This window comes from Danio rerio, chromosome 11 (assembly GCF_052040795.2).
Source record: "Danio rerio strain M-AB ecotype USA chromosome 11, GRCz13ab, whole genome shotgun sequence".
NCBI lineage: Eukaryota > Metazoa > Chordata > Actinopteri > Cypriniformes > Danionidae > Danio > Danio rerio.
The window spans coordinates 531,815-547,500 of record NC_141031.1 but is presented as its reverse complement, the minus strand read 5'-3'; the positions used below and the strand labels follow the sequence as shown (position 1 = coordinate 547,500).

General features: G+C 35.3%; 2 protein-coding genes across 7 annotated transcripts in view; one reads left to right on the top strand and one right to left on the bottom strand.

The window, feature by feature from the left end:
• Window positions 1-15,686, top strand: part of poc1a (POC1 centriolar protein A) — a 521,349-nt gene that overhangs the window by 219,379 nt on the left and 286,284 nt on the right. The gene's annotated exons all lie outside the window — the stretch shown is intronic.
• raf1b (Raf-1 proto-oncogene, serine/threonine kinase b) overlaps window positions 1-15,686 on the bottom strand; it is a 42,675-nt gene that overhangs the window by 7,443 nt on the left and 19,546 nt on the right. For 4 of the 6 annotated variants that reach the window (XM_087272440.1, XM_087272439.1, NM_001199755.1 and 1 more), the window contains 10 exon segments: window positions 13,523-13,635; window positions 11,608-11,710; window positions 11,377-11,534; window positions 7,271-7,357; window positions 5,377-5,530; window positions 4,428-4,452; window positions 4,233-4,330; window positions 3,170-3,287; window positions 1,344-1,428; window positions 628-804 (listed from right to left, as the gene is read on the bottom strand). In XM_087272440.1, the coding sequence (XP_087128566.1) occupies window positions 628-804; window positions 1,344-1,428; window positions 3,170-3,287; window positions 4,233-4,330; window positions 4,428-4,452; window positions 5,377-5,530; window positions 7,271-7,357; window positions 11,377-11,534; window positions 11,608-11,710; window positions 13,523-13,635 (1,118 nt within the window). 6 annotated transcript variants of the gene reach the window in all.

Sequence of the window (15,686 nt, the reverse complement as noted above, 5' to 3'; positions counted from 1 at the left end):
CAAAGTAAATCCATCTGGCCAGTCAGAACAAAGAGTCAACAAACCAATCAAAAAAACAAAATAGAGCCATCTGACCAATCAAAGAAAAGCAGAGTCAATTGACCAATCATAGCAGAGTAGATCAATCCGACCAATATGGTCATCTGACCAATCAGAGCAAACCAAATCCATCTGCCCCGTCTAAGCAAACAGTCAACAAACCAATCAGTCATCCAACCAAACATCCACCCAACCAATCAGAGCAGAATAGGCCAGTGTTTCCCAGCCCTGTTCCTGGAGGCACACCGACAGCACATATTGTAGATGTCTCCCTTATCTGAAGCATTCAGTTCAGGTTCTTCTGATGTCCTGATGAGATGATTCAGGACTGTTTGAATAGAAAGAGGATGTGCACTGCTGGTGTGCCTTCAGGAACACGGTTGGGAAACACTGGACAGGATCTTTGAATCAACTCTTCCAGACACTGTAGAGAACTGATGATGGTCATGATGAGTGTTTCTAAACCTTACATTGACCAAAATCAGGAACATTTAAAACAGCGTGACAGCAGCTCTTTAAAGTGTTGGTGAGCTGCTTCAGGTGTGTTTAGAGGTGGTTTTCTGCAGTCCGGCGCTGTGCAACACTCACTCCATGCCCTGAGCCGTCTGTCTGGCGATGTCCATCAGCTGGAACATCTGGAAGTTTGTCTCCTGCACATGCAGGTGTTTGTAGAGGCTGCTTCCCTCACACCACTGCGTCACGATGGCCAGCTTCACCTTCGTCATGTAGCCCATAAACAAGACGATATTAACATGTCTGGTCTTCCTGCGGGAAAACATAAACACAAGTTCAGCGGTGTGACCACAACTCCACTGTCCGCTCTGACAGAATCACACGAGCTGTGTTTCCATTCAAACATACCAATTACATTTATGCCAAAGCTGGAGAATCGCTTACATTTTTAGCCATCTTGGTATTTCCATCAAACATTGTTTTATGCAATAATCCAAAATGCAAATACAGATAGGTGGAAAGATTGTGGAAAGCAGATTTAAATATAGCGAGAGCAGTCGGGTCAGTTCTAGTATACAGACAAACAGCTAAATACAGAGTAAATAAATAGCGAGAGCAGTCAGATGTCAGATGAGCACGAATTCTTTTGAATGGGAAGGAAGATTTAAAATGACAAACAAAAACCCTGATGTTTCACGACGTGGACAAAGAAATATACAACATTCCCTGACTTTCAGTGTCTGCAATACACCTTTTAAACGTCCATATTGCAGAAATCCTGCAGGAACCCTGTTGAAAGTTTCTCTAAAGCTGAACTGAATGATTTATCTGGGCCTTTCCTGCTGGTTTACCTGAGAACAGCCACTTCATTGCGAAAGGCCTGCAACTGCTCCGGTGTTGGATTGATGACCTTTAAAATCTTCACAGCAACATCACCTGAAAATAAAGCCAGCAGCATTTATTTATACTCCGCTTTACATTATAAAGCTACTTCCTGAAGCTCAAATATCACAGCAGCACAACACTGGTCACTCTGCATAAGAGTGTACAGCAGATGCATGCACATGCAGTTGAAGGCAGAATTATTCGCCCCATTTGAATCTTTTTCTTTTTTAAATATTTACCAAATGATGTTGAACAGATTGAGGAAATGTTCACAGTGTGTCTGATAATATTTGTTCTTCTGGAAAAAGTCTTATTTGTTTTATTTCGGCTAGAATAAAAGCAGTTCTTAATTTTTTAAACACCATTTTAAGGTCAGAATTATTAGCCACTTTAAACTATATTAGTTTCTGTTAACTCTTTAAATGCCACTTTTAAGCTGAACACTAGTGTCTTGAAGTATATCCAGTCTAATATTATTTACTGTCATCATGGCAAAGAGAACATAAATCAGATATTAGAGATGAATTAATAAAACTATTATGATTAGAAATGTGCTGGAGAAAACTTCTCTCTGTTAAACAGAAACTGGGGAAAACATCAGGGGGTTAATAACTCTGACTTCAACTGCACGTGCACATTTATAAATGCATGACAGGGAATATGCAATTAATCTGAATCATCAATACAACAATATTTATTGCAGAGCAGGGCTATTTTAGGATCACTGAGTGCATACTGCAATTTTCATAAGGTCAAATTCTTAACTAATAATCAAGTTGAGCCAATGCATCTATTAGTATATGATATGGTCATATCTATATGATAGCTGCATTGAAAGCTGCAGTATACAGATTATTTGTTGTTTGTTTATATATAGTTGAACACAAAATGATTTGCCTCCTGTGAAACGGTAATTATTTTACAAATATTTCCAAAGTGCTGTTTAACAGGGATGAGATTTGTCAAAATTTTAACTATAATAGTTTTAATAACTGATTTATTTTCTCTTTGTCATGATGACAGCACATAATATTAGACTAAAAATTCTTTAAGACACTTCTATACAGCTTAAAGTGACATGTAAAGGCTTCACTAGGGTAATTAAGTAACTTAAGCAAGTCATTGTATAACAGTGGTTTGTTCTGTAGACAATAAAAAAAGATTTCCTCAAGATACTATTGACTATATCTGATTATTTACACCATTTAATGTCACTTGGGGACTATTATAAACATATAGATCAGGTCATTTAACTAGAATATCTTAAAAAGTTGATTTATGTCATTAATTCCACTCCAGAAGTGAAACTCATATGATGTACATATTAATTCCAGGCAGACTGATATATTTCAAGTGTTTATTTATTTTCATTTTGATGATTTTGATGAAAACTAATGGAAACTCCACATACAGTACCTCGGGAAATGAGTATACTGTGAAAATGTTGAGTATTGAAGAGAGCTGGTGCCACCCTGATCAGCTAATGAACTCAAAACACCTGAAGAGGCCTTTAAACGCTCTCTCAGATGAGTTCTGCAGGCTAAACAATCATGGGGAATTCACTCATAATATTAGTATTAGTTTATTAAAGTATAAAAGTAAAAAGGTATAATTATAATGTTGTATCATACTTATAAACTGCAACACAGAAACTATGGTACAGAGAATGTCTTGTGGCTGACACAGCTGCCTCTTTAATCTGCCTAAATACTACTGTAATTAAAAAAATAACAAACAATACCAAACGGTGTTACAAGAAATACATCAAATGCTGAAGAGAAAGGAGTCTTACCGTGCCATTTCCCTTTGTAAACTGTGCCGAAAGAGCCTGAGCCGATCCGGGAGAGCAGAAGCACCTCAGTGGCCTCGATCTCCCAGTAGTAGCTGGAGTCTCTCTTCTCTCGAGGACGCTAACACACAGACAACAACTTTAACTACAGCGCACACAAGACTGACTCAATGCATGACCGCTCACTAAAAGAAAACCTACTTTATCCTTTAAAACTTACTTATTACATTGCACTTATTTTACAATCCAAACCTTTTGTTTTATTTAAAAAAAAAAAGCTAAAGCTGTGAGAAATAATGTGAGAATGATGAGCTTAACTTCAAATCGTATGCCATAAACACACACTTGAGTGAAGAAAAGCCTGAAAACATCGACTTGGAGTTGTTAAAAAAATCTAACATAGAAAAAAATTAAATATATTAACTTAAAAAAAAAATCTTAATTGTGAGAAGCAAACAATTCTGTAGAGCAAATCTGAATAGTGAGATTTTATTTTTGCTTTAAGTTAGAAATTTGAAGTTTCTGCAGCCAAAGCAAGAAAAATTAAGGTGCAAATTATTAATTCAGAATTGTAAAAAAAAACAACTGTAAATTCAAAGTGCTATCTCAGTATTCAGAGAAAACAAGTCAGCAGTGGAAATTAAAGGTAAAAACTCACAATTGAGGAAATAAGTCAGAACTTACATCTTTTATGTCAGTGTTTTATATTCATAAACAAGCTTCAATAGAAATGTCATGCAATGAAAATAAAAATAATAATTTGTTCTACTCACCTGCCCAGATCATGAAATCATGTTTAAACTACACTGTAAACACGATTAGTTGACTTTACTTTAAACACTGAGTGAGCCTGATGCCTTATCATTATTAAGAGCATGAAATATGTACATAATTATCATAATTAAGTCCACTTAACTTTTTAAAGTAACTAGTTGCTTTTTACTGTGTTGATGAGTAGCAAGAAACTAACCTAAACTCTGTGGAAACACTTGATAATGTTTGTTTTAAAGTTTGGTTGTGATTTCTCATCACGTTTTACAGTAAAGTGGATGTTCGTGTCACTTACGATTCGTTTTTCCTGAGTGTTACTCGAAGGCGCTTTCTCCCTGTGAGCCGGAGCTGGGGTTTTGGACCATTCGGTCGGGCTTAAGTTTTGAGGGCTTCCTGTGAGTTAACGTGACAGATAAATGAGGCAGGTTAGCACACATTTCAGCCTCAGCTTCACAGCGAAATCTGGAGGAAATCATGAAAAACCCTTTACCTGATTCATCATGCCTTAAGGCTTCCTGAGAATGAAGAGGGGAGAATCATTTTAGCACATGAGAAGATCAAGAGGAGATGCAATAATAGTTTAATTAAAGAGCTAAAAGGCATTAATGATGATCATTTTCAAATAGAAAAGAGCAGTGAGGGAAAAAAGTGAGATTTACGAGCTTAACTTAAAATTGTATGACCAAAAAAATCTCACAAATGAAACAAAAACATGGAAAATCAACTTGAATTTGTGACAAATTAAATCAAGTGCACACAAAAAAACTGGCTGAAATGCATGAAGCTCACTGAATAAGTTTAATTTATGGCTCAATGCTGACTTAAAAATTGTATATTTGAGCTTTTTACAATTAAAACTCTTTTGAATTTCAAATAAAAATGTAAAAATTAAAATTAAAAACTCAAAACTTTTGAGAAAAAGTGGGAATTATGGGCTTAACTTGAAATTGCAAGTCAGAAAAAGTCTGAAAACATCAGAAATCAACTTGCAATTTTCAAAAAACATAACAAAAAAATAAAATAAAAACAAGATATTAGCTTGTGACAAAAAAGTCTATACTCCAGGACCCAATTACAGAGCTAAAAGGCGTTAATACTTCCAAATATTAGAGTGATGTGAGTAAAAATGTGAGATTTACAAGCTTAATCTAAAATTGCAAGACAAAAAAACACAATCGGAACAAAAAACATGTGAATTTAACTTGGATTTGTGAGGGGAAAAACTCAAATAGAGCAAAAATAGGAGAGATCATAAATCTGAACTGAGACACAAACAATTGTGTGAAGAGGAGTCTGAATAGTGAGATTTTTCAAGTCAAATGTTTGATTTTGCGGTCAATAAAAAAGTGCATTAGTATAACTCAGAATCATAAGAAAAGCAGTAAATAAAGAATGTTATCGGAGTATTCATGAAGACACTGGTGACACTGGTGGATTACCTGATAAGCAGCTTCATCGACTGGCTGGGTTGTGCTCACCATGTGGACATTGGGTGTGGATGTGGACAAGACTTTATGGCCCAGAGAGACTCCAGGGGACGGCAGGGGTGTGATGTAGTTCAATGCATTTGGCGTTGAGTATCTGTGATAGGGACTGGAGCAGTGTTTAAAGTCAGAACGTGCAGGAACTGGGCTTTTCTGAGAAGGTGCGAGGGAGTATTTAGGCTCAGATCTGAGCAGATTCTAAAGCCAATCATTTCAGATGGTTATGAGTAAATACCACCCTTCAGTATTTAAAATAATAATAATAATTTACTATAGATTAGAACATCATGAGGCAGATTATAAAAGCAGATCGGTGACGCAACCTACATTAGATGACAACAGGAAAACACCCAAATTAAAAATAACCACAAGTGTAATTCAACACCACCGGGGGAAAAAGAAAACAAAGGGGCGCTTTGGCTCGTTTTGATTTTCAGTGGACTTGTTGGTTCAGTTCACTAGATTTGAGCTAAACATAGACAGAGGGATAGATTACCTTTAGGGATGCACTGAAACTAACAAACTTGGCCGAAACTGAAAAAGAGGAAACCTGCACGGCAGAAACACCAAAACAAACGATGCCAATTACAAGCACCACTGCATTTACAGCTATAACGGTGTAGTAACCTTACTATGATCAAGGAATTGCAATTGCATAAACTAAAATTAAAGTTTTAAAGGAATAAATCGATTACAAATAAAACAAAAATAAGTATTTAGCACAGTGGGTTATCATCACTTCTGAGGACGGGGACTTCAGACCGACAGATCTAGCTGCTGGGTGGTTGAGCTCTTCATCTGGCTGATGTTCGAGAAAGATTTGAGAGAGTCTATTTAAATACAGATAGTGCTTAAATAACATTTTTGTCAAACTTGTTAGATATCCGGCAGAAATATGGCTACAATCTGATGGTCACACGCTCTATATAGTATAGTATAGCCCTGATTTTGACTCGCCAACAGGACTTCGCTCAAATGCCTGAAATCACAGGCAAACCGCTGCTCGTTCACGAGAGTAACAATCACACAGTGTGAACTATCAAAGACGCCATCTGAGAGAATCACCAATGAGTTACCGACACCCGTCAGATAAATATCTGGAGCTGTCAGTGATTTAAAATCATGTGAAAATAACACCGGCGATCACCTACAGCCAATGAAAGAGCAGCATCCAGGCCAGCGGGGAGTTGGAGGAGATATGAAGGTATAGACCACAACATCAACAAGCATGGCTTCGCTTGAGAAAAGGCCTTCTTTTCAGTCTATTTGGAGCCAAGAGATGGAGGAATAACTAGAGTAAGTTTGTAAGCAGCACCAGTGTCTGTGGTGCGTGTCATCTGAGCAACACCACAACCAGCTCGACCAAGAAGATAGGGAGAAACTGCTAATCCCATTTAAAACCCAGAAGAGCAAAGTCAGTCCACTGTCTAGCCCACTGAAGGCTTCTTTCTCATGATGTAGTTAAGAACTAAAGATATCCTCCGTGACCTCCCAGTGTTTCCATGTCACTTCTCGCGTGTGTTTGGTTGAGATGTCGTTTGCGGACTGAGACAAAGTTGTTGGCGATTCTCCTATTGTAAAGTCATGCAGGGTCGCTGATCCATCTTACTATTTCTGCTTTATTTATTAATCTCGCATCTTTATATCGCGTATCAAGTTCAGTCATGATGAAGTGCAGATGATCCACAAAGATGCACTAGACACACCGCAGACATGCTGCTTGAGACAGCACAGGCAGGCCACGCTTATCCCATATCGGCCGTGTTGTATCTTTCAGCCGAATTACTTTTCAGTGGCCGGATATTCGGTGCATCCCTAAAAACATACATAAATATACAGTTATATTTACCTGAAGGACAATCTAGAGTTTTGCATGCGACGGGACGAGAGCGGAGGGAGGGTCAGAGCCCCGTTCTCTCCAGGAGTCGGGAACAGCCTGGAAAAACAGAAAACCTCTGAATACACCAACATAACAGAGTAAAAAGCACAGACATTACCTACAACATGATCTGTTCTCCAGACAAATGAAAATCTGATCAGCTGTTTTCCCTAAAGTGAATTTAATCACTCTTCTGGAGCAACATTAGCTGTGCTTCCATTCAAAGATGTGAAGTAGATTAAAGAGCCCATATTATGGGTTTTTGAAAATTCCCCTCCATGTAGTGTGTAACACAGCTCTAAGTGAAGTGAAGTATCCAGCTAAGGCTTAAATCTGTAAGAGTACAGTGTTTAAAACGGTTGATTCATCTATAAAAGAGTCGACTCATAGTGCTTCAAATGAGTCGCCGTGATACCGATTCATTAGGTGTTTCGCCATGACGTACAAATGAAACCAAGTTATTCACGTGCACGCGTAAACCCGGGAGATTTCAAACCTGAGGCCCCGCCCTCTGACACAGAAACCCAGACACACACACACACACACACACACACACACACACACACACACACAAACACACGCACACAAACATGCCGGTGGATTGAAGTCACACTGCAGATGGATATTATTGAGTCTCTACCCAAAGATGAAACCTCAGCATTATAGCCAAGCAGTTGGAAACTTCTGGAAACTACATGCTACAAAGAATACTTCATCTGCATTTGTTAAAAGAAGGATCAGTAAAGAGTAACTTACTGATGGACGTCAGGATGAGTTTCTTCCTCCATTTCTCAAGTGTAAGTACGTGCGATTAAAGTTGTTGCCTCGTTGACTCGAGCTTGCAAATGTATTTAGTTGTGATTTGTTACTTGTAACCGCGTGTACTGTATCAGGTTAACTGGCTATATTCTCTTATCGCGTGCAAAGTCACGTTAAAAACGCGACGCGTGCTGCTTTGTTTACGGAGCTCCGTGGAGAAGGGTAGTGTGTGTGCGTGTGCGCTGTCGTCCGGAGGTATGTGTGTGTGTGTTTGTGTGTGTGTGTGCGCGCGCACGCGTTGTCGTCCGGAGGTGTGTGTGTGTTTTTGTGTGTGTGCGCGCACAAGGACGAGAGCAATATGTGTGTGTGTGTGTGTGTGTGTCTGTGAAAAGAGCAGAGTGAGAGAAGCTAGGAGATCTCCTCAACAGTTTTTGGAGTTCTTGCTCAATAAAATAGTCAGTCGTCTGTATTTACATTGACCCACTGGCAGCTAAACTCCACACCTACACTATCGAGCGTGTATGAACTGTGATTACTTTTATATTGCTGATTAGCTGTTGTGCATTTCACTCTCTGACTGAAGGCAGTCGACCAATCGCAACAGGCTGTCATTGGTCCAATCAGCGCAGATTAGCTTGGCGCTAAGGAGGGGTTTGGGAACAAATGAATCACTGGACGATTCATACAGGAGTCGCTGGGATAATTAGGTAAAAATAAATGCAGATTATAAGACAACGAAAGTGTTTTTTGACCTTGCATGCATATTAGACTGTTGTTGGAGACCCTTACGACCAAGATATGACCCCATTTCATGTATAATATGGGCTCTTTAATACGCAAATCTGGAATATGCAAAAAATATCAGTGAATAAAGCAGCATTTCCAGACGACGAGAAACAGAAGAGCGTAAAACCCTCACTTCATAATAAACCCGGAAGCTGAAATCAGCTGACAAAAGCTCAAAATTTTTCCCCACAATTGAAGCTGACAGGTGCTCACACTGTCTTACCTGATGCTCAACACACACACACACACATCTGTTAACATCTTAAAAATAGTCCTTGAGGGTTTCGTGAACCTTTAACACACCTGATTTATGTAAAATATCTGCTCCAAATATTATTTAAATTTTAATTGCCTCTACAAAATAAAATATAACCATATTAATGTCTCTTTGTTGATAACCCTTTCAACTGAAAAGATTAAGATTTAGGAACTGCTTTCTGAACTGAAATGGCTGAGTCTGCACAAACTGCCCCATTTCAAGCCTCTAAATGGACTAATGAGGATTCTTGTTGGTGCGATGCTAGAAAACGTCATATAATGAATCATCTTCTTGATGTATTCCAGCATGGTGAGCAGAAGAAAGGAGCTTTGTACTGTGCATTAGCTGATTTTCATTGATACTCATCTGCAAAGCTCACTGTACGAGCGCCTGTATGCAAAACTATTTCTGTGCATCAAGAGACTTCCCTTGAACTACATCTACATGTTTATCTACGCTTCAATAGGGGAAAAACGCTGAGAATACCTCACGCTGAACACATAATCAGCCTGTGAAGCGTGCCTACACACATTATACTGCAGATCAAAAGCTAGAACAAACACAACTGTTTTAATATATACAGCTGAAGTCAGAATTAATCATTGATTTTGTTATTTCTTTTTTAAATATTTCCCAAATGATGTTGAACAGATTGAGGAAATGTTCACAGTGTGTCTGATAATATTTGTTCTTCTGGAGAAAGTCTTTTTTGTTTTATTTCGGCTAGAATAAAAGCAGTTTTTAATTTTTTAAACACCATTTTAAGGTCAATATTATTAGCCCCCTTTAAGCTATATATTTTTCTGGATAGTCTACAGAACAAACCATCGTTATACAATAACTTGCCTAATTACCCTAACCTGCCTAGTTACCCTAATTACCCTAGTGAAGCCTTTAAATGTCACTTTAAGCTGTATAGAAGTGTCTTGAAGAATATCTAGTCTAATATTATTTACTGTCATCATGACAAAGAGGAAATAAATCAGTTATTAGAGATGAATTATTAAAACTATTATGATTAGAAATGTGTTGCAGAAATCTGCTCTCTGTTAAACAGAAATTGGGAAACAAAAATTAACAGGGAGGCTAATAATTCTGACTTCATCTGTATAAGTTTTATTCGCTCAGTAAAACTTCAGTAACTTGATGTAAAATATGACAATTTTAAATATGTGAATGCATTTTAATAATGTAAAACACATGTGAATGCTAATATTTGTTAAAAGTGTAACACACTGCTGCATGTAAAGCTGAATTTTCTGCATCATTATTCCAGACTTCTCTCACATGATTCTTAATCATAATATAATTATAATAATAATTTAATTTTATACTTAATATTGGATAAAACTGACATAGCCATGTTTTATTTTTCTGTGATATATAACGCAATATGAATATAATGTCACCACTTGACTTGAACAGATCAATTAGGAAAGAATTCACCATTTTATGTTGATTGGGATGATTTAGTATGACCATTAATCAGTAAAAATGAAACACAGACAGTGCTTTATGGTTTTCTGGAGAGTCTAATTGCATTCAGGTACAGAAATCTATTAATTCAATGTAAATAAAAAACACTGCATAGTTGTATAAAAACGTACATACAATTAATCTTTGATAAAACTACAAATGCTATAATTTCATATACACCTACTTGAATTCGTGAAGCTACAGGCCATAAAAATAAGGCAAACAAGCAATTTATTAAGGTTAAACTTCCCCAAAAGTGAAGTAAGTACTCCCTTCAGGAATCTACTGACAAATTCTATAAAACTTGGACCACCATTTACAGTTTTTCACTCTTTGGCCTCATTAGATTCTGACTGAGATGGTCAGGGGTAAACTGTTTTAGTTATTTTTATGACATTTATAGACCATATACTTTAATATAACGTTTCACTGTTTATTTCGTGTACATTTAAAAGAGTCTGCAGAGATTTCTCATTTCTCCCGGGAGGTTTGTGGGTGGGTGTGGGTATGTAACGTTGGATAGTTCTAGTTTGAACTTGGGCTTAACAAAAAAAAAAAAGGAAAAATGCAGACATTGTATTGTTGTCTGTTGTGTTTTTCTATATTTTACCTGTCTGTGCAATAATGTATATGTTAAAAAAAAGTTTAAGCTTCCCAATGACTCTACAATGTGGTTCCTGGTCAACTATAATCCCTCAGATTTCAACAGGATGAATAAACTGACATTGCAGATGCTGCGATGTGACGATGTTGATTTGCACATCGTGGTGCCGATGCTGAACCCATATATACTCACAGGAGTTGGCGAATGTTGCTCCAGTCCACACACATGGTTGGCACTTTGGTGCTGCAGTGCTCGTGAAACTTGTATCCGCACGTCTGACATCTGAAGCCGTGCAAAAGAAACTTCTGACAGATGTCACAAAAGGCCAACTTCAAAAATGTTTTGCGTACCTGAGAAGAGGACGGGCAAATGTTAGAGCGATGCCGAACACCGCATCCACTCACATGCGTTACAGAAACTCACAAAATTGTGCGTGGTCAATGGCACGTGATCTAAGACTTCAACCAGCAGCTCCTCTCCGACCAGTGAGGTAGAATCAGTGCTCCAGTCCATGCGCAGCTTCTTACTGCACAGAAAACAAAGCATGAACGGACTCTGAGATGCAGGTTTATAATCAGGTCCTGGTAATAACACAGAACACTTGTGTGCATAAGTATTCACCCCCTTCAAGTCAAGCGTTATTGTCATTCAGCTACATGTGTGCATATAAGGTGGAACAATATGCCAAGTCTAAACTAGTGCAGAGCCTAAACTAAACACAATTAATCTCATCTGAAATAAAAGTTTGTTTTGACCATGTAAGTGTGTGTGCTGTGCATATGTATTGTGTGTATATAAAGACACACATGCATGCATACATTTGAGAAAATGTTTATTTATATTTAGATATGCTATATAAATGCGTACGATACAAATTATATATGAATTTAAATATTTATGTAACAACATAGTTTTGTATAGTTTGGTTTCCATGCATTATAAATATAAATCATATACACACACATTATATATATATATCATGTCAAAACAAACTTTAATTTTGGATGCAATTAATCTTTGCGCAGCATTAGTCTAAACATAAACAATCATGAATATAAACACAACACTGGACGTAAGAGCAGTTTTTAAAACTTACACATGTTAACATACTAGACATACTAATCTGACCACACACACATTCTATAAATGTACAATATATGTACTATATTCAATCAGTATTTAGCACATGCACAACTCATTCAGAATATCCCTGCAGTAGGGCTGTCGCGGTTATTAAATAACTGCCTAAATGTGGTTATTTAATATAAATGTGGTTATATCGGATGACTGTGACTGCTGCAATTCCACAGCAAATATAGAAATGCAAATGCAATTTGCATATTAATTTTAAATTATTATAATTACACATATGAACATATTGCTTCAAATGTACTAACTATTAACTTTATTTACTGTATATTTTCATATTTGGCCATATATATATATATATATATATATATATATATATATATATATATATATATATATATATATATATATATATATATATATATATATATATATATATATATATATATATATATATATGGCCAAATATGAAAATATATTTGGGAATAATATTTGTTTAAATTTCTCTGTAAAAATACTTTGTAAAATCTGTAAAAGTTTAATATATATATATAAATATAATATAATATATATATATATATTTTTTTTTATTAAACTTTTACAGATTTTACAAAGTATTTTTACAGAGAAATTTAAACAAATATTATTCCCACCCCTGCACAAATTAAAATTATATTTATCTAACAAAGAAAAAAATAAATAAATAAAAATTACTAATGATAATAATAATAATAATAATAATAATAATAATAATAAAATAAATAAATAAAAACAATTAAGTAATTAAAATGAATAAATTATAAAAAAATTAAAATAACACAAAAAGAAATTTAAAAAAAATAGGAAAATAAAACATCCGTACAGAATACGTATACTTATACAGAATATATATATATATATATATATATACGTGAATTTGGCTAGAATAAAAGCAGTTTTTAATTTTTTAAACCCCATTTTAGGGATAATTTTATTAGCCCCTTTAAGCTAATTTATTTTTGATATATGAGCTAGAGAAACTGAGTACTATACTGGAAAATGAGCATCCATCAGCCATAAAGATCTGTATTAATATAATGTTCAATTGTATTTATTTTATTATTTATTACAGGGGGGTTAATAAATGTTTACGTCCTTCATGTTGATGGCTTCATCCAAACAGTAAATGCATGATAGACACTGCTGTTAATGATATCACACATGTGGGTCGCTCTCATTGTATTATTTTATTTCATATTTCAAGACTTACGCAGAATGTTCCCGCTGAAGCTTGAAAACAGCACAGCATTCAGGCTGAAGACCTCGAACTTTCAGGGCTTTGATGAGACAGTTGCGCAGCGTCATTCCTGCTCGCACGTTCACCTATTTCAACACAATTTCAACATATTCAATAGAAATGAGCATGCATCCTGAGCTACACAGATCAACACATGGATATGAAAGAATTGAACATTGCAGAGGGCATTGTGTTTTATTTAGCCATATTTTTGGTGGATCTGCAATCATTTGCTTGCATTAGTATTTTATTAATGTTTATTTAATTATTACTTGTATCAGTAATCAAACATTTTCCCTGAAGTTCTGACTGAAGTGAAAATAAGATCAGAATGAGTGCACTGCAAAGCACAATAATCTGCCAGTGGAGTGAGCAAAGGGTAAATAAATCTGGTTTTTGCTTTGAAATAAGATTGTTTTGCTTGTTGTAAGGAAAAACTTAGCATATTATTTCGGAAAACAAGACAATACTTTTGGGTTTTATAGAAAATGCTTCATAGTAAGTCTGCACGATATTGGAAAAATCTAATATTTCGAGTTTATTTTCGTGATATATACAGTTGAAGTTGTTCACCTACCAATTTTTTCTTCTTTTTAAATATTTCCCAAATAGTGTTTAACAGATTGAGGAAATGTTCACAGTATGTCTGATAATATTTGTTCTTCTGGAGAAAGTCTTATTTGTTTTATTTCGGCTAGAATAAAAGCAGTTTTTAATGTTTTAAACACCATTTTTTAAGGTCAGAATTATTAGCCCCTTTAAGCTATATATTTTTTCTGATAGTCTCCAGAACAAGTCATCGTTATAAAACAACTTGCCTAATTCCCCTAACCTGCCTAGTTACCCTAATTACCCTAGTGAAGCCTTTAAATGTCACTTTAAGCTGTATAGAAGTGTCTTGAAGAATATCTAGTCTAACATTATTGACTGTCATCATGACAAAGAGAAAATAAATCAGTGATTAGAGATGAGTTATTAACACTATTATGATTAGAAATGTGTTGGAGGAATCTGCTCTCTGTTAAACAGAAATTGGGGAAAAATAAACAAGCGGTCTAATAATTCAGGGGGGCTAATAATTCTGATATTAACTGTATATTGCAATATGAAACCAGTTCACCAGATGGTTTAAATAGTCCCATTCAATGTTTTTCAGGAGAGTCTAACAGTATTCAGGTACAGAAACTGAATAATCCCACTGCTTTTCTGACGTCTCCATCTGAATGACTAAATTCATAAATCAAGTAAAAATGATTTGTTTTTGCTTTCAGATGTATGAGGTAGGACCAGACAGAATCTGCAGACATTGATTAATTTTAGGAGCATCGTAACTAAAAACTTAATATATGAAATAAAAAATAATACATTTTTAATTTTTACTTAATGTTTACAATGCAAATCATATTAGATCCACTTATTTGGTAAACAAAGCAAGTCTCTCATATAACAGATCTACTAAAATACAGACAATATTACTTTACAAACTGTACTGAAAATAAATCAAATATTTTATTATTACATCACAATAATATTAGTGAAACTAATTAAAAAACTGAATAAATATAAATGTACACAAGTAAATACATAGACTCAATGATGGGCTAAAAAGCTGTGGAAATCAGCAGATTTCTGCACGCACAGATTGCATGTGTGTCTAGTAATAGGTCCAATTTAAGTTATTTTAAATCAAGTAAAAATATCTGATATGGGTTAAGTAAAATAATCTTGTTTTTACTTTGAAGTTTTAATTTTTGGACTAAAAACAAGACAAAAATTCTCAAATATAATTAGGCGCAACTTTGCATATCCTGCGTCGTATCTATTGCAAATGTGCACGTTGCCATTTTGATGCGGAAACAATACACTGTGCAGCCCTGCTTCTTAGTTTAAGAATTTTTAGGGAATTGCACTTGAAACGAGACAAAAATGCTAAGAAAAGCATTAGTCTAGATTTGAGTATATACTTAAGAATGTAAAATTAATAACTTTAAATTATATATTAGCATCTAAAGTGTCTGTTTTAGTCAGTAAAATGTACAAAATGTCCTATTTGAACCCCTTGAGGAGACACCATCCTTGTAAAAATACATTTGTACCTTTATTTCAGATTACTAAACGATTTTAAATGTTTTAAAAA